This window comes from Boeremia exigua, assembly GCF_020726555.1.
Source record: "Boeremia exigua strain MPI-SDFR-AT-0100 chromosome Unknown C7974scaffold_11, whole genome shotgun sequence".
NCBI lineage: Eukaryota > Fungi > Ascomycota > Dothideomycetes > Pleosporales > Didymellaceae > Boeremia > Boeremia exigua.
Window position 1 is genome coordinate 873,876 of NW_025763528.1, and position 17,305 is coordinate 891,180.

Consider the following 17,305-nt stretch of genomic DNA (forward strand, 5'->3'; position numbering starts at 1 on the left):
CACGACCACAATCCGAATACTCCAAATCACCAACACCATGATACAATCCGATATTGCTAAACTATCAACAATACCATGGGCTGCCGAGCTGATCAACGACAAGCGCTGGACACCTACGTTGAGCTCCAATCGGTTTACGAAGCCTACAGGCGAGGACTCGTTCTTCGCAGAAACGCTTGACACCGGACGGACGATTCGAACAATGCTGACACTGAGACCGACCGAAGATCAGGAGGGAGAATGGATGTACAAAGAACTGTTGGTCATCCTGGACTTGGGCGACGGTCTCAATGGTTATGCTCAAATCCTCCATGGAGGCTTCGCGACCACACTCTTAGACGAAACTTGTGGAGGCCTGATTCAGCTGAACGTGTTCGAGAAAGTCAGAAGGTTCGGTTCTCAGCATGCGATGAATTACCTCACAGCCTGTAGGTGCAATTACGAAAAGCTGACGGCGCCAATGCTGACAAAGGGATACAGACCTGAACACAGTTTACAAGAAGCCAATCCCAGTTCCCGGTCCTTTGCTGTGTACCGCAAAGATAGAGCGGCAGGACGGCAGGAAGCTATATGTACGTGCGACGATCGAGGACGGCGAAGGAACCATATACGCCACTGGAGATTGCATGTTCATCAAGGCCAAGCCGAGTCTATGAAGTGTGTTCGTGCTCAAGTCGAGTGATATTTCTCATATTGCAAATCTTGGAGCACATGCAAGTACTGCACGTCAAGATGATGGATATTGAGTGGAACCATCTGTCACCTGTGAGTGTGTGAGACATAGAGTTAATCAGTGGATGCTTGAAGGAGGAGACCTGCCTGTCGTGTCCAATCACGGGCAACACTTCGCAGAGTTGAACCCCATGAGATGACTGCAGGCTGTAGTATGGCCGAGTGTAGCGGCGTGCCACTTGCTGATGATTCGTAGCAATGTTCTCGCTGGGGCTTTCTGCTACGGCGATATGATGCAATTTCGGAGGACACTCCATAGAGAAGTCGCAAGCCTTGTCTTCTAAAAGAGTTATTCACAGCCGCTGGTGGGGTGCGAAAAGGCGAGGTTCTGGCCTCCTGACTGGTCGAAGCTCAAGCTACTTAATATCCGTCAGGGCCCATCTGATCAACCTCGTGCAACTCCTCGGCGCTAGGTCTCCAGTTTGAGCTGCAGAAGTCTGGGGTACGTCCGTGTACCGAATATGTCATCCGGAACAGGCATGAACCCCGATGCCCACTCCTATTGCGCCTTTTCCCATCGCCTTTATTTCGACTACTATCAACACATGCGCAGCATCTAACTGGAGACCTACGCGCCGCGTTTCAGACCCATATCTACCGTTGCATGCGTGCAATAATCCTCAAGCTTCATCATCCATCACAAAGTTGGGACCTGCAGAACAATCAAAAGGATCTACAGCATTAAACCGAGGTCATCCTTCCTGCAAGATGCTGTCATGTCTTAGACAGCGCACGCGACTAACTTAAGGTAACAACACTGCAAGTGAAGAAGATGTTGGTGGTGTGTCTGTAGCTCGGCGCTCATACACAAGCACGCGGACACTGCGGGAGAGGTCATGTCGCGACGTCCATGGACGTGGAAGACAGATGCAGTGTAACGGTCACGGCCTTTCCCCACAAAACACCATTCGGCCACGAGCTAGGAACAGTCCGCGGGTTCACTTAAAGCGCTAGGCCCACAGTAGCAGCGGCGATGACTTCCAGAATCGTTGTAAACACCTGGCGAGAAAGTTTGGGAAGCGTCGTCGTCACATGCTGGCGTCTTGTGTCGCGCAGTGCTGTGAGACTGTTTGACGGGGATTAAACAATGTCGAGCCGACCCGGTGACGTGTGCCTGTTGTAGCCTAGCCCCTCGACCCCTTTGACGATGCTGTACTCTGCTTCGATACTTTGTCCTTGCTTCCATAGTACCGTCATTTTACTCAATGCAAGTACGCGCCTTGTGCTAGACCGCGTCAGCTCAACCAAGAGAGGGATTGCCGACAAGCGCTTTGGAATGCCGTTATTCGAAACTAAACCGCGTCTGCGAAATCACCAACCGAAGTTTGGTTTGGCGTATGACCGTTCATTCAAGGACCAGGTAGTGGAGTAAGTCTGCTGCTGCGGCCAGTCATCGGGGCTTGCCAGACTCCCTGGAATGCTCGGCTGCTCTCAAACATCCCTATGGGTGACCAGATGTTTCTTGGAGGGGCAGGGGTTCACTTACTCCTTCCCACAGCTGTTATTTAGTGGGGTAAGAGGAAATGGGTGTCTACTCTGAGATAAATAGACACGTCGCGCCTGCCAAACGAACTTACCTGTCTAAGCTTCTCTCACTTTGAGCGCGATCTGCTACGATCTGATCTGACAGTCTGCACACTACCTCTGGTGTACGAGCTTTCTACAGTTATGCAGGTCTTTTTAGTCGTGCTCTGCCTTTTGGCAACCGCTGCCCAAAGCGCGGTCCTAGGTAGGCACATCAAACGGTTTCTTGTAATGCTGCGCAGATTACTCACCTCTTGCAACAGCACCACTTCCCAGAGCTGCTGGAGCCTCGTCTACCGACTTCGATGCCGTTGTTTTGGATGAGCAACTCCAGCCACGAGCAGTTGCTGACGGCTACTGGCTAAATGATCTGTCTGGCAAGGGTATTGCGCCTTTCAACCCGAATCCGGCCGCATATAAGGTCTTCCGCAACGTGAAGGACTATGGAGCCAGAGGTGAGTACTCAGCTACTTGGACTGAAACATGACTTACTTTGTAAGGTGACGGTGTCACTGACGACTCGGATGCAATCAACCGTGCGATCAGTGACGGAAACCGCTGCGGTCCTTGGGTGTGCGACTCGTCAACTGACACACCTGCGGTTGTGTACATTCCCTCTGGCACATATCTCATTTCTAAACCTATCATCTTTTACTACATGACTCAGCTTATTGGTAACCCTCGCAACCTACCAGTGCTCAAGGCGGCGGCCAACCTAGAGGCTTTGGCTTTGATCGATGCAAGCCCTTACAACAACAACGATGGCTCCCCGGGCTGGATATCTACCAATTTATTCATGCGTCAAATCCGAAACTTGATCATCGACGGTACCGCAAGAGCCCCAACTCAGGGTTTCCAAGCCATCCATTGGCCAGCTTCCCAGGCAACAACGATCCAGAATGTCAAGATCCGCATGACTCAAGCCTCAAACTCAGTGCACGCGGGTATCTTTGTGGAGAACGGTACGTCGATGAGTAAGATCCTTACGATCTGTGCTAACTATGATTAGGATCGGGCGGCCACATGGCCGATCTCGACATTGAGGGAGGTCTCTACGGTATGAACATCGGAAATCAGCAATTTACTATGCGTAACGTCAAGATATCCAAGGCCGTGGTCGGTATCTCCCAAATCTGGAACTGGGGCTGGCTCTACTCAGGCTTGGCAATCAGCGACTGCGGCACTGCGTTTTCCATGAGCAACGGTGCACAGAGCAACAAGCTTGAGGTTGGCTCAGTAGTCATCATCGACAGTGAAATCACTAACTGTCCAACTTTCGTTGATCAAGCGTGGACGAGAAGCACAACTCCTATTGGTGCCGGACAACTTGTTATTCAGAACGTAAAGCTCAACAACGTGCCAGTCGCGGTAAAGGGACCTAGTGGTGCCACTATCCTTGCAGGAGGATCCATCACGATTGGTACCTGGGGCCAAGGTAACAGGTACACACCAAACGGACCAGAGAAATTCCAAGGCCCCATGACAACTGCAGCCAGACCTGCGGGACTTTTGGACAATGGCAAGTTCTACTCAAAATCAAAGCCTCAGTATGAGACCTTGGCTACGAGCAGCTTCATCAGTGCCCGTAGCTCCGGCGCAACAGGAAACGGCGTTACAGATGACACCGTTGCCGTGCAGAGCGCTATCAACCAGGCTATATCGCAGAACAAGGTCCTGTTCTTCGAACATGGTGTTTACCGAGTGACCAACACACTCGAATTTGCACCTGGTCTGCGCGCAGTTGGAGAGACCTTTTCGATTATTATGGGTGCTGGCAGCAACTTTGCCGACCAAAACAACCCCAGGCCAGTGGTACGAATTGGCAAGACCGGCGAAAGTGGAAGCATCGAATGGTCAGACATGATTGTGCAGACTCAAGGAGGTACCCCAGGAGCGAAACTGATCGAGTACAATCTGAGGACTGCTCGTGGCTCAGGTCTCTGGGATGTCCACACGCGCGTCGGCGGAGCCAAGGGTACTGGGCAACAGCTTGCGCAGTGTCCCCTTGGCTCGGTCAACTCACAATGCTTTGCCGCTCATACAAACGTTCACGTCACCAGTTCTGCAACGGGAGCGTACTTTGAGGTAAGAAACCAGCTTGAAAATTAGAAGCACCACTGACATGCCTTGTAGAACAACTGGTTCTGGACAGCTGATCACGACCTGGACGACTGGAACTCGACACGTATCTCTATCTACACCGGGAGAGGTCTTCTAGTAGAGGGACGAGGTACATGGCTATGGGCAAACGGCGTCGAGCACCACGCAGTGTACCAGTATCAGTTCAGCAAAGCTACAGACGTCTTTGCCGGATTCATCCAGACTGAGACTCCATACTACATGCCAACACCAGACGCACTTAGCCAGCCCTACAAAAGACAGGCAGCCTACAACGATCCAGTCTACACTGCTGGCCAACGCGCCTGGGGCCTCCGTGCCGTTGACTCGACCAACATCCTTGTCTATGGTGGAGGCCTTTATTCCTTCTTCGTCAACGACGATGTCTCCTGTAGCAGCCCTGATGCGCCAAACGGTAGAAGGATATGTCAGCCTCGGGTTCTCAGCCTTGAAGGAGCAACAAGCTTCCAAGCGTTTGCTCTGAGCGAAGTCGCAAGCGAACAGATGCTCACCATCGATGGTAGGGATTACGCAGTTTGGTCTGACAACCTGAGCGTGTACCCAAACACGATTGGCTACATTAAGTACAATATCTAGCGAGACTCTTGGTGCGGTCGATTTCATTCTGTAAATAGCATTATCGGCGGATTTCACCTACCTGTGGATATCGTGCGGTTCTTTGCTGGATAAGTCCCGGCGTGGACATCACAGTCATCTTATGAAAGCCTGATTATTATTGTCACGTCGTTTGGGGTATCTCTTGTGTCTATATGCTATGCTTGCTGAATCCAAGGTTCCACTGCAGTGTGCTGTCCAGTCCTTCCCTGAAAGACATCATGCTTCAGTCCGCTGAGGTGCCCAGCCCTTCAACCACGCTCTTGCCTTGTCTAAATCCCCACTCTCGGCCTCGAGCGCAGCAACGCACCACTCCATGCCATATCCGCCCTTCCCTTCGATGCCTTTCTCGGCCGTCAACATTTCCGCCAGCGTGCGACGCTTTTGGCTCGCCTCGTCAACACAGAAATGCAGCGGCGTACTGTACCCCCTCCCATCCATGCCCTCCAGAAAAGGTTTCACAATTGGAATCGCCTCGCGCGTAGGCACAGACTGGTCCGCTTGTCCCTGGTTCTTCTTCCCCGCGCGACAAAACTCGTTCCGGCACCACGGCTTCCCACACCCAGTGAGCAACTGACTGAGATACCGCCTCTCGATGCGGCGGCGCAGGGCCTTGCCCTCGGGGTCGTGCAGCGACACATACAACGGCCCGAAGCACACGCTGCACAGTCCGACCTCGTTCCCGGGCCCCTGGCCCTTTCGCGTCCCCGCGCGCGTATCGCCCATCTTGTTTACGCCGTCCTGTGTCCGTCCGCAGTTCACGTTGCGACAAAGGCGCGGCGCAGGGCGGGAGAGGCGCTCGAGGTCGTGGTGGCGAAGATGTGTTTCCATGTCCCTGAAGCGGATGATCTTGTTGCACAGATGGCACTCTGTTGTGCGCCCGCCGTCGGCCAGCTCGTGCGGTGTTAGGCCCGAGAGCAGAAGTTCTGAGCTCGGCGGCTCGGTGGGGTCGCCTTCTTGGGGGACCTGCAGGTGGCAGAAACGGCAGAGGATGAGTTTTCCGGGACATGTGGTGGTTTTGTGGTGGGCGAGGGTGGGGAGCGAGGGGAAGTCGAGACCGCAGGAGCTACAATTTCGAGGCGCGTGATAGATGGTGTTGTGTTTCTGCAAACTGACAGGCGTGTTTCCGGTGAAGGTGTCATGGGGACAGTGCCAATGGTTTTGAAATGCTGGAGAGCGTTTTTGGAAGACTTGACCACAGCCCTGTGGGCAGAGAACGTTGTTGCGCAGACAGAAATTCTCGTGTAGAAAGAGCGAGCCCTTTGGAACCCACTGGTTACAGTTCTTGCACTGTACTTCATCAGCACTATGTGAAACCTCTTCGGCCGTTTCTTCTTCGTTCGTTGTTTGTGCGTTCGGATCGAACATTGACACCTTTAGGTGGAATGGCTTTGGTATAGCTGACGCGGACTCCGAGGGGTAGGCGCGAACTGATATCCAGATTGCCTCCGCTCCATCGAGCTCTGCGTTCGTGGGCTGTATTCGTATGCGTTTTGGGTAGTGGCTGGACGTGTCGGCGAAAACATGCTCATCGTCCCGTGGCCGGACACGCTGTTGTGCAGAATATGGGCTTACGTAGAGGTCGACCTCTTCGTCATCGTCCACTCCGCTAAGTGTAATCTCGAGTCCTTGCGATTTGTCCCAAGACCCTAGCTCAAAGTCGACGAACTCGCCTTCAAGGACCTGCCCGTCCTTGCCCTTGAAGATGTCGATTGGGCCGCCGACAGAGCTGCCCTCGGTTGTTCCCGGAGCCCTTTGCCTTTTTGCAACGATGCTCTTCAGCGTCTCTCGTGCCTGTTCTTCGTTCAGAGCCTCGATGTCGACCTCAAGATCGGTGTCAACCACGCATATGCCCTCTCCTTCTGGTTTGAACCCGTCGACAAGGAAGCGAAATTCCTCACGCTTCCCACCCGGCCCTCGACCGCCGTATACTACGAGAACCTCGCCATTAGTCAGAGTGGTGAAATTGGAGCGAAGGTGTTCTTCGAGAAGTGACTTCCAGTCTTCCGGGTCGTAGCCTGCTTCGAGCGGCCGCAGCTTCACAAAGGTGCCCTTGGGAAGTTGTTTAGCATGCACCGTGACTTTGGTAGAGGCAGCGCCGTTCACTGCTTCTCCGTCACCCATAGCCACATCGCTACTGCTGCTGTGTCCATTTGGGCTGGTGCCTCTGGATGACTCGACAGAGCTGGCCTCGATACCCAGCGCATCTCTCAAGAAGCTGCTGAGGACGATCTGCCCCTCCTCTGCCGAGAACTCGCGAATTCCTGCGTGTACGACCCTGCCGTTATCTGGGTTGACGAGTCGAAACGTGAGTGGGTGCGGCAGCTGCTGGTGGCGGTCCTGAAACTGGGCGCGGGCCTGCCGCTCCGCAGCATGCGTGTACGGGTTGAAAGGGTCGAACGAGGTGATGTGGGGGCGGTCCGAGTCGAATGTGACAACAGGGGCTGCAGCGAGCAGCTGCTCCAGCGCAGAGGGTGGCAGGAGGATCTTATCGCCAGGCAGCTGCATGCTGCGAGTGTTGTGCGCGAGCGCATACTGCGCAGACCATTTGAGCTCTGCGGGCTCAGCGTCGGTGGCCATGGTATGGAGGTGTCGTCACTGTGGGTGCATGCAAGGTGTATCGAGCGGAAACACCAGCCTCATATCCTGGGTCTCATGGCGGCTGCTATGGCAAAAGGCGCTGACACACGCGATGCGGCTCTCGTCTGGAAGATTCGAAGCCATCATCGTCATGCGCTAGGGTTATCGATAGCAGGCGGCAACACGCGACGCGTCGGCGCCGTGCAACTGGGGCGCCCAGAACACGTTGCCGTGCAGCAGGTTGTGTTGAACAAGATATAGATTGCAGGTGACTGATCTGGCAGGTGGTGCACGGCGACTTCGCTCTCGCGCCGTGCCGACCGATTCGATCACGCAATGTCGCCGTGACCGTCGCGCGCGGATTCCATCTGATAATGGAGTCTGCTAAACGGCCGCTCTCCCGATAACTCCGCGCTCCCCCAGCATCCCACTGTTTCGCCTGCGGCCCGGCCGCGTCGCCTTGCCGACCTCCAGCTTTGACAGCCATTGTTTTGGCTTGTTTCTACGGCCTGCACCCAAGACTCGCACAATGCTTGGCTGCCAGGCTGTGACCCACCCTGTGCCTCACAACGTGCCTTGCCATTGCAGGAAGCTTTCTGCTTCCAGACGTGCGGTGCTTGGCTGTGGCTACTGCTCGTCGGCGCTATGCTGTGGATGATCGCCGCCGCCAGGGCAGCCAACAAATCCCACTCCGTAAGTGCAACTGCGCCAGTCCTTACTACACGCGGTGTATCAAACGCCGCCCTCAACACCACGTCCTGCAGGGTCAGATTTGTGGCACGTGTCGTCTGGGCTGCTGCCTTTCCTTTGATTAAGAAGTCGGTGAGTACCTCCTCGCCTCCAGCTTTGTCTGGTTGCATCCCCCATTTCAAGCTCCGTTCTGGTCGCGTCATCCAAGTCGCGACTCCTCTTTTTCATGGATCTCTCCGCACTGTCCAGTCGCCTCCCTACGTCCCTGGTGGATCTTCTCTCCATTACTCTGGTCCTGCATCAAACCACACCGTATCTTCCCGTATCCTCGCTTTGTGCTCTCTCGTCGACCTGCAAAGCTCTGTGCGACGTCATCCGCCAATCGCCCGAAGCTTTTCGATATCTCGACCTGTCGCCCGTCAAGTCCGCGATTGTGCCCTTTGACGGCCCGCTCGATGGCGGCGGTATCAGCTGGCGTGCTGAGCGCATGGATGAGTCGCTGTCCGAGGACGACTTCTATTCTGGACCGCTGCGCGGCATCGTCCACAGACTCGAGAAGCAGCGCGTCCTCCGCAACGTACATACTCTTGTGCTAGATGGTCTGAGTGTGACGGCCGAATTCGTCAAGGAGCTCATAACCGAAGACCGATACAATGTCAGACTGCTGTCAATCCGGGAAGTCAAGCACTTGAACGAGCGCAAGCTTCAACAGTATCTCAGATACGCGGTGCGTCCATCAAGACCCGAACGTACTCCCAGGGTCAAGGGTATCTACATATTTGGACCTCGCGATCGACAATGCGAGCCAGAGCCAACGCGCACGCCTTCTCCAACTGCCGCCCGTGGCGTCATGTCTTCGCAAGGAGCTCAGATTGGCGCGGAATGGAACCAGAAATCGTCAGACGCTCTCAGCAGTGCGTTAGCACGGACCACAGATAGATGGTATCAGTCGTCTGGCAAGATGATGGGAAGGCGGCCTTCTCCAGAGTGGGCTGAGGTTGTTCAGGCGTGCGAGGGTCTCATATCTTTCGATGCAGTTCTCTGCAGAGGACCACGTCATGACCCAAGCAAGGCTTATGTGAGAGAAGGTGCTGCCACCAGCACACCGCACCCGGGCTCATTCCTCAGGCCAACAATTGCCACCGTGGCGCTGGGTCCAGCTGGTTGCGAGACATGTCACTCTTCGTCTGAGGGTCCAGTCATCTTTGGTGATTCACCCGCATGCCAATTCCCTCTTCTGAGTCCTGTACCACTCCATGGAAGCACCATCCGTGCGGCTAAGATCCCACAAATAATCGATGGATCGGGTCCTCCGCGTCTGTATATGCGCTGCGAGGACTGTCTCAAGGGCCGTTGGTGCGAAAGATGCCACAAGTGGTGGGATGAGCGCTGCTATGCCGGATCGACCGTTGCGCAACGGACCGAACTCCAACAGACCGAGCTTGCAGAGACCTTGACAACAAACGGCACTACCTCTATGATCCCAAAGCAAACCATCAAGGTACATATGGGCCTTTGCGTAGATCAGTGCCTCGTCGGCGAGATGATGGCCGGCGCAGGAAGCAACGGGATGTGGGGATGATGTGACGTACCTTGGCGCGCAAGGCACAGGCCTTCCCGGGAGACATTCACCATGTAGCTGTATCCGGACCCGGTCTTGTGACTGGACTTGGAACCTGCTTTTGGATAATGGCACCTTGGGCCTGGCTTTGTTGCGCCAAGGTATGTTCTTGATATCTTACAAAGAAACACGCTGACGTGAAGTTCTACAGATTATCGGAGTTCGACGTGACTGTTTTGGCTGTGGTCACACAGTATGTGATTTCGCTGAGTAGACTTATATTTGTGCTGACGCTCTACAGTGTATAAGCTGTAAGGAGCTTTTTATTCGACAGTGTAAAAAATGCCAGAATGAATACTGCCTCGAAGACAACGATGCTTCGTCTGATACCTTGGTAAGCGGACACATATTCCACACTGAAGAACACACGCATGTCCTGGATGCTGATGACCTGGCAGTGTGATTGGTGCAACTTCACCTCCCGGCGGACTGTGGAGATGTACTAGAAGGTTCCGAGCAAACACGATGACAATCTGTCGTCTTTCGAGCAGAGCTCAAAGACCCGGATCCGAGATTGAGCGATTTGTATTGACTGTAGTTTAGGTGGCTGTAGTAGCAGTTTGCAAAGCAGAGCGGGCAGCACCAAATTGCGTAATAGCAGTAGATCGCGTAGTAAAGGTGGCAGCAGCAGCAGATCGCGTGAGGAAGGTAGCTGCAGCAGCAGGTGTTTTGTTATCTACTGCTGCTGCCACCTTTCTCGCGCGATCCGCTAATGCAGCTACCTTTACTGCGGAATTTGCTGCTATTGTGCAATCTATTGCTGCTAGCTCTGCTCTGCAAACTGCTGCTGCAGCCACCTCTTGTAACGTTTTGGCCAGCGTTTATATTGATACCCCCCTCCACTTTCAAATGAAATATTAACTGCTCTCAACACTTGAATGCGATGTGACGTGTAGATTCCCATGTTTGGAAACATACCTCGCTCATGCTTGCTCTGAGTTCCAAGGCCTTGTGAAAGCATCGAGATCTTGGTAGGCGTGGAAGTCTGACTACATGTCTGCACGTGACGGCTGCGGAGGATAGCCGGCGAATCAGCTCTCAGGAGCTCCGGCCAGCAATGACATGTGGCTGCCACTTTTGGGTCTTCGACGAACATCGAAACACCGCGATTGCTTCTTCTCTTTTTCTGTTCACATACTCACGCTCCAATCTGGCTGCCGATACGCTCTCTAAGCGTCGCAACGACTGTCATTCTCTTATTAACGTCCGGTGACGTCGCTCGGTCCCTCCACGTAACGGGTTCAGCCAACACGGAGACAGCAACTCCAGGCTTCCACATCAACAACCTTCGCTCTACGCCCGCGTCAAGCAACATTTACCACACCTATCAAACCTTGGAGCTTTTCGTACGCGATCGACACAATGGCATCATACGGTTATGGACAGAACCCCCAGTACGGCGGCGGGGGTGCGCAAAACCTCCAATTCTACTCCTCCTCGTTTTCGAACCAGCCGGTATCAGGGCACTCGACACCGTTTCAGGCCAACTACGGTGCGCCGGCAGCTCAGGCTTTCCCTGCGCAGTATGGTCAGGGATTCTCCGCACCAGGCGTAAGCGGACAGATGGGCATGGGAGAGTCGGGGCTGAGGACAGGATGGCTCGCAGCTTTCGGCGCTGAAGGATATGAAGGGGAGCCACCGCTACTTGAAGAGCTTGGAGTGAACTTCGGGCATATTCAGTCGAAGACCCTTGCGGTGCTGAATCCTTTCAGGCGGCTTGAACCGCACATCATGGACGACAGCGACGTTGCGGGTCCCATTCTCTTCTTTTTCATCTTCGGGACATCTCTTCTGGTGAGTGGAAAAACGTCGCAAACCGCGCGCAAATCCTAACGCGTTGCAGCTGTCGGGAAAGCTTCATTTTGGATACATCTATGGTACGTTTGCTCCACTCAAATAATGGGCGCCGACTGACATCCTGGTAGGACTCGGACTTGTAGGCACAATATTGCTCCACCAAATCATCTCGCTCATGTCGCCTCCTATCAGTGCGGATGAGGCTGCAGCAGGACAAGACCACGGTCACCAGCGTGGTTCACACCTTGGTTCCTCGTTGACATACCCTCGGTCAGCTTCAATTGTGGGCTATTGCTTACTTCCTCTTGTACTGGTCTCGACCTTGGGCATCGTTGTACCTCTGGACGGACTCTTTGGCTACGTCGTCACGATCATGTCCATCATGTGGTGCTCATACTCATCTAGTTCAATGTTCACTGTCGCTGGTAAGTCTTGAAATACAGCTGACATCACGGCTAACTAACTTTTTTAGGCCGCATGACCTCAATGAGAGGGCTGGTCGCGTATCCTATGGTACTGTTTTACGGTAGTTTCGGTATCATGGCAATTTTCAGCTCTCGAGGCACTGGGCAATTGGGAAAGGTGGCAGCTGGACAGGCATGAGGGGCCAAAGCCACCAAAAGCGAACATGGCAGATCATCAGCATACAGCGCACGGCGTAAGATACCTTGATGTAGTTACAGATTTTGCAGCGGCAAGTTTGACATTCACACCCTGAACATTGTTGAGCCAATCGGCGTGCGGCTCTTACTAGTGTATCGCAAGGAATGACGATGAGGACCGTACCCTGCTCTTTCCGAGCGGCCAAAACTTTCTCCCCCGAGACCGCCGCCACGCGCAATCAATATATACCCTTCAGTGTCTATTCTATCCAGCCTGAGTCTTCTTTTGTACAATAGTTAATCATGGGTTGGTTTTGGGCAGACACTACTCCTTCGGCACCCGCCACACTCGTTGCGCCGCACCCCATGCCCGCAGGCGACGTGAACCCTCCTGTATGATCGTCCTGCGCATGCAACATTTCATTCTAACATATCACAGCCACAATGTCCGATGCACAAGCCTGCGAAAGCACCTGTGCAGGCAGAGAAGGCGCAAGTCCCCAAAGGCGCATGCCCTTACGTACCGCCTGAGAATGCATCGACCCCCGAGCCCAAGACTGGCCTACTCGCAAAGCTGAACCCGCTCAACAACATGTTCTCCGAACTCGACAACAAGAAAGCCTCCATACAGTCTCGCGATCTCCCCCTCTCTCGCGAAGCCTCCACAATCCCCAAAGGCGATGGCTCGCTATGGGAGTACCCCTCGCCGCAACAAATGTACAACGCCATGCTTCGCAAAGGATACACCGACACCGACGTCACCGCCGTCGAGTCCATGGTCTCGGTACACAACTTTCTGAACGAGGGCGCCTGGGCGGAGATCATGGGGTGGGAGCGCCGGTTCGCGCGCGGCCTGAAGGAGGGCTACGAGATCTGCAAGAACGGCGAGCAGCTCGCCGACCTGAAGCTGGGCGTCGGCACAACCGAGGAGGGCATCTTCGACACAACCACCTGGGACGTGAGAGACGTGCCGCCCCCGAAGCTGCTGCGCTTCACGGGTCGCCCGACCGAGAGGACGCCCAAAGCCACAATCACGCAGTGGCTGGGCTGGATCAACCCTGAGAAATACGGCACGGCGCCGCCGTTCGATCGCCACGATTGGTTCATCGAGAGGTGCAACGAGCAGGGGTGCAAGGAGGTTCGCTACGTGATTGATTACTACGAGGGCGAGGCCGAGTCCGACGACGAGCCCGTGTTTCATCTGGATATCAGGCCTGCCGTGGACGGACCAACCAGCGCAGCCGAAAGGCTGATTCGCTCAGGCACCGAGTTCTGGTGGCAGGCCAGCGGTGGGAGTGTGAGGATGCTGAGGAAGCTCCAGGAAGAGAAGAAGCGCAGAGAGGAGGAGGCATCTGCCGCCAGCAGGCACTACAACTAGGCCATCAGTTTGCTATTACTGGCTGGAAGAGGTGGAATGTATAACGGACACTGTGTATGAGGCATTGCGCGGCGTTTTGGCTTTCAGTTTGTATGCTCGGGTGTATAACACATGGATGGGTTTTGCTAAGTTCTGAGGCATGTTTTGCTTAGGCTTTTCTTTTCCCTCTATGTACATTTTACTGCACGCAGCTCAGAATCTCTGCTTCGTAGTTATTGTAACTTATTAATGACGATACTTCTTATCTTGTTTACGCGCCCTGTCGCGCCCTGTCATGCCTTATCGTGCGTGTCATGGTCGCAAGGGTCCGTTATGGGATGGTGAGTGTGCGGCACTGTCCCCCACAAATCTTGCTAAGTCATCTTGCTCAATAATAGTACGTTGTTTACGACATTGCCGCCAGCTTCCGAAGAAGAGGGGGCGATCCACGGCATCTAAAACCCACACGTACACACAAGGCACTGCCATCAGCAGTTGGCCAGCGTTTCCAGAGTGGAGACAGCTTCAACCCCAGTGAATAACACTCGGGTGCGCGGTACACCAGCGCGCCATCAAGTGCTGACTGAGACGACCAGCATACGACGGCCGCACGGCGTGACCGCACGACCCGCTCTGCAAGGTCGAAATAGACAGCCACCCACGTCGTCCCCTCCCTCACGGCTCGCGCAGGCCGATCTCCCCTGCAACCCTGTCGCAGAACTCGGCCATTGCAACATCCTTGATGCTGAGTCCCTCCGGCCTATGCGTCGTCCACTCGATAGTCACTCTATTGTAGAGGTTCGACCATTCCGGATGGTGCCGTTGGACCTTGCATTCCTGGGCTACAGCATCCATGAACGTCCACGCATCGTTGAACGTCTTGAAGAGGAACTGGCGCCTCAGGCCCTTCTTAGATTCCGTAAGTTCCCACGCGTCTAGGAGAGGCGCTACGCGGCTGGGGAGTTCCGCCGGCTGGTTTGCGGAGAAGGTGATGTGTGGGTGTGATGTGCCGGAGGCCATGGCTGGGCGCGATGCGGTGTACGGCCGCGACGGGATCGCAGATCTGTTGTACGAAGCAGGTCTAAGCGTTGCCCGGATTGGAAGATGGTAGCGGAAAGCTGAAGTCAGCTGTGCTCCGTCCGATCTGGCGATGTCAGGCACATGGTGAGATGACTAAGCGGCGGTAATATGTGTTAGTGTTTACGTACGGGAGTGCTCTAAGAAAGCACCTGGCAGTCGCAATCATTTGCAAAACTAACGCGGGCGTAGTGTTATCGCTGCTTTGTGGTCTGGAGAAAAAAGGTATCTGTTGACCTGCCAATCGCAAGTCACAGGTTCGGACTCAAGATTGTTGAAGATGCGTTTACGGTGGTGGAGAGTGGGTCGGCCGAAGCTGATCTGCAGCATGGGCCACTTTCGTTGCTTCGTCACGGTAATCTGCATTCGTCGAATGCTGAATGAGTCTCCGCAACAACATCAGCATTTGGGTTTCACTGGTAGGAATTTGCAATCAGCAAGTAGGCAGGCCTAAAATTTGGAATAGTGGTGCTCTGAGAGTCGCTCAGTCCCTTGCTAGTCCTGGCGCTCTTGCGGATCAGAGGTGATGATAGGGTCGCGGAGTCAGCAGTCTTGTATTGCACAACATTAGCTGGGCATCGAGCGTTTTGCAGCAGGGAGCAGTGGTCGGCAAGTTCGGATCAGGAGCTTGTGTTCCGTAATCCTGATGCTCTTGGCGGGAATAAAGAAAGTATTGGTCAGCGTTGCCTACGAACATCGAATAGCAGTCCGGATTCAAACAGGACTTGCCCAAGTCAGCAAGTGCGCACCGTGAGCGCGAGGCAGTAGCGGCTTGTATCAGCATCAAAGGGTGCTGTGCCGTCGAGAGTGCCCGCCGCGAGGTGGTGATGAATACTTGACGGTCTTGACCCGAGGCCGAGCTAACGCCCGGGTGAGCATACTTAAGGATAACAGATGCCGCCATTAGTCAACCCTCAGTCAGCACTCACCCTCAGAGCACATCAGCACAAGTAAGTCACTCGCACCTGCCTTCTAAGCCTCGCAATGCGCGCCACACCAGAAATGTTGTCGCATCCCCCGGCGCGTTATGCTCGGCGCAGCAAGCGGCCATGCTGATCATCACGCGTGTAGACGCGCTCTTTGCTTTGCGCCGTCACGACTTCCACTGGCGCCGCACGTCACCATAAACGCGCAGTAGAGCGCTACCTTCAGTCACGTCGCATTCTCCACCACAACGCCAGCTCGTGTTGGGCCGCGCCGAGAATAGCTATAGCTCTGCTGTATAATCAGCGCCACCTGCATCTGCCTGCGACTGGTCACGTCCTATAGTGAATTGAATGAGCCGCACCATCTACCCCTCGATCCGCAGCGATACTGGTTATAACATGCAGCAACCAGCCGCTCAGGTAAGCTGTGGTGATCGTGTGCCGTTTCTCCGCCTTGCTGACCGGCCTTAGGACCATACCAAGCCGACCATCGAGATGAGTTAGTGCTTGCCGCCATGCTTACTTGTTCGCCCTGATTACTAACGCGCTGCAATGAAGGCTTAAGGGAACATCTCCTCGCCGCCGGCGCTGGTCAGTCCAGTGCGCCAACGCCTATCCAGCAACAGCCTCATACCGGCGGGCCCCAGCAGCACATCGATCCGGCCATCGCCGGCTCACAGCACTACATGAGCCAAGCCGACCCCAACGACGACCCCGAAGGGCGCAAGGGACGACGAGAGCTGTCGACCAGCAAGCGTGCCGCACAGAACCGAGCTGCCCAAGTACGTTCGTTGGCTGCGACGCATACATCACAGCTTACTAACTGCGACAGCGCGCCTTCCGCCAGCGCAAAGAAGAGTACATTAAGCAGCTCAAGGACCAAGTCAAGGAGTTCCAGCACCTATGCGAGCTGTACAAGACCCTGCAGGGCGAGAACTACCAGCTCCGCGACTACATCATCAACCTTCAATCGCGCCTGCTCGAGACACAGGGCGAAGTGCCTCCTGCGCCAGCAGGCGTCGACCTGTCCAACCGACCGCACCCCGATCCGATCAACTTAAACCCCCCGGGTCTCCAGCAGCCGGCATATTCCCAGCACCAGCCCGAGCCGCAACAGTCGCAACAACAAAGCCCCGGCACCAGTAACAACGGCGGGCTTTCAGAGCGACAGATAGGCGAACTGCAGATGGCCGCTCAAGCTGCCGCCGCAGCCCAGAACGGCCCAAATGCAGGCAAGCACCCTATCCAGTTCGAGACAGGCGACCACTCTGCCGAGAAGCGCGCCAAGGTTGATGGCGAAGCATCGCAAGGTCAGCAGCCTGAGCAGCCCCTCCTCAATCCGGCTCCAAATGCTTATTGAAGGGCAGACGAGGAGTGACGTGCTGACCTACGGCTCGCAATACACGAGGCGCAGGCCACGGTGTATTGGTGTGCGAGTTGTGACAATCAACCAGGTCGGCAAAACAAGATTTATACCCGGTGTTTTCGTGCTTTTTAGACCCGGGATTATGACTCCCGCAGGTCTGTCGTTTGTTCTTGGTTACGATGTCATGCATAAGTACTAGAGACTTGTCCATGGCTCTGGTGCTCGGGCCTGGTCTTGTCGTACTTGGCGTTATGGTTTTCATGTCGGTTCATATGCGACGGCGCTCTCAACGGTGTCCAC

General features: G+C 54.7%; 7 protein-coding genes across 7 annotated transcripts; 6 read left to right on the forward strand and 1 right to left on the reverse strand.

The window, feature by feature from the left end:
- Window positions 1–37: 37 nt before the first annotated feature.
- C7974DRAFT_436561 (HotDog domain-containing protein) lies at window positions 38–656 on the forward strand (the record flags this gene model as incomplete). Its single annotated transcript, XM_046145140.1, has 2 exons — window positions 38–428; window positions 481–656. 2 exons carry the CDS (start codon window positions 38–40, stop codon window positions 654–656), a joined length of 567 nt encoding a protein of 188 aa, XP_045993384.1.
- Window positions 657–2,313: 1,657 nt separating this feature from the next.
- C7974DRAFT_365988 (exo-beta 1,3 glucanase-like protein) lies at window positions 2,314–5,111 on the forward strand. Its single transcript, XM_046139842.1, has 5 exons — window positions 2,314–2,461; window positions 2,520–2,711; window positions 2,757–3,218; window positions 3,266–4,341; window positions 4,390–5,111. Exons 1-5 carry the CDS (start codon window positions 2,401–2,403, stop codon window positions 4,969–4,971), a joined length of 2,373 nt encoding a protein of 790 aa, XP_045993385.1. The 5' UTR covers window positions 2,314–2,400; the 3' UTR covers window positions 4,972–5,111.
- Window positions 5,112–8,485: 3,374 nt separating this feature from the next.
- Window positions 8,486–10,326, forward strand: C7974DRAFT_318767 (uncharacterized protein; the record flags this gene model as incomplete). Its single annotated transcript, XM_046138666.1, has 4 exons — window positions 8,486–9,760; window positions 10,032–10,073; window positions 10,122–10,214; window positions 10,279–10,326. The coding sequence occupies 4 exons, from the start codon at window positions 8,486–8,488 to the stop codon at window positions 10,324–10,326; spliced, it is 1,458 nt and encodes a 485-aa protein (XP_045993386.1).
- Window positions 10,327–10,954: 628 nt separating this feature from the next.
- Window positions 10,955–12,486, forward strand: C7974DRAFT_402062 (uncharacterized protein). Its single transcript, XM_046142654.1, has 4 exons — window positions 10,955–11,674; window positions 11,724–11,757; window positions 11,806–12,102; window positions 12,150–12,486. Exons 1-4 carry the CDS (start codon window positions 11,243–11,245, stop codon window positions 12,278–12,280), a joined length of 894 nt encoding a protein of 297 aa, XP_045993387.1. The 5' UTR covers window positions 10,955–11,242; the 3' UTR covers window positions 12,281–12,486.
- A 96-nt stretch (window positions 12,487–12,582) lies between these two features.
- Window positions 12,583–13,657, forward strand: C7974DRAFT_319407 (cytochrome c/c1 heme-lyase; the record flags this gene model as incomplete). The annotated part of the gene is made up of 2 exons (XM_046138711.1): window positions 12,583–12,672; window positions 12,719–13,657. 2 exons carry the CDS (start codon window positions 12,583–12,585, stop codon window positions 13,655–13,657), a joined length of 1,029 nt encoding a protein of 342 aa, XP_045993388.1.
- A 403-nt stretch (window positions 13,658–14,060) lies between these two features.
- On the reverse strand, window positions 14,061–14,824 carry C7974DRAFT_47881 (pterin 4 alpha carbinolamine dehydratase-domain-containing protein). The gene has a single exon (XM_046146705.1). It carries the CDS (start codon window positions 14,654–14,656, stop codon window positions 14,312–14,314), a length of 345 nt encoding a protein of 114 aa, XP_045993389.1. The 5' UTR covers window positions 14,657–14,824; the 3' UTR covers window positions 14,061–14,311.
- Window positions 14,825–15,864: 1,040 nt separating this feature from the next.
- Window positions 15,865–17,275, forward strand: C7974DRAFT_47852 (uncharacterized protein). The gene is made up of 4 exons (XM_046146702.1): window positions 15,865–16,059; window positions 16,111–16,138; window positions 16,198–16,421; window positions 16,472–17,275. Exons 1-4 carry the CDS (start codon window positions 15,991–15,993, stop codon window positions 16,997–16,999), a joined length of 849 nt encoding a protein of 282 aa, XP_045993390.1. The 5' UTR covers window positions 15,865–15,990; the 3' UTR covers window positions 17,000–17,275.
- The last annotated feature ends 30 nt before the right edge of the window (window positions 17,276–17,305 follow it).

Excerpts from the sequence above, each read along its gene's own strand:
- C7974DRAFT_402062 (XM_046142654.1), top strand. The coding sequence starts at position 11,243 with ATGGCATCATACGGTTATGGACAGAACCCCCAGTACGGCGGCGGGGGT. Across the intron at positions 11,675-11,723 it reads TCTTCGGGACATCTCTTCTG|CTGTCGGGAAAGCTTCATTT; the intron begins GTGAGTGGAAAA and ends AACGCGTTGCAG. Across the intron at positions 12,103-12,149 it reads TTCAATGTTCACTGTCGCTG|GCCGCATGACCTCAATGAGA; the intron begins GTAAGTCTTGAA and ends TAACTTTTTTAG.
- C7974DRAFT_47852 (XM_046146702.1), top strand. The coding sequence starts at position 15,991 with ATGAGCCGCACCATCTACCCCTCGATCCGCAGCGATACTGGTTATAAC. Across the intron at positions 16,060-16,110 it reads TGCAGCAACCAGCCGCTCAG|GACCATACCAAGCCGACCAT; the intron begins GTAAGCTGTGGT and ends GACCGGCCTTAG. Across the intron at positions 16,422-16,471 it reads CACAGAACCGAGCTGCCCAA|CGCGCCTTCCGCCAGCGCAA; the intron begins GTACGTTCGTTG and ends TAACTGCGACAG.
- C7974DRAFT_47881 (XM_046146705.1), bottom strand. The coding sequence starts at position 14,656 with ATGGCCTCCGGCACATCACACCCACACATCACCTTCTCCGCAAACCAG.
- C7974DRAFT_365988 (XM_046139842.1), top strand. The coding sequence starts at position 2,401 with ATGCAGGTCTTTTTAGTCGTGCTCTGCCTTTTGGCAACCGCTGCCCAA. Across the intron at positions 2,462-2,519 it reads TGCCCAAAGCGCGGTCCTAG|CACCACTTCCCAGAGCTGCT; the intron begins GTAGGCACATCA and ends CTCTTGCAACAG. Across the intron at positions 4,342-4,389 it reads CAACGGGAGCGTACTTTGAG|AACAACTGGTTCTGGACAGC; the intron begins GTAAGAAACCAG and ends CATGCCTTGTAG.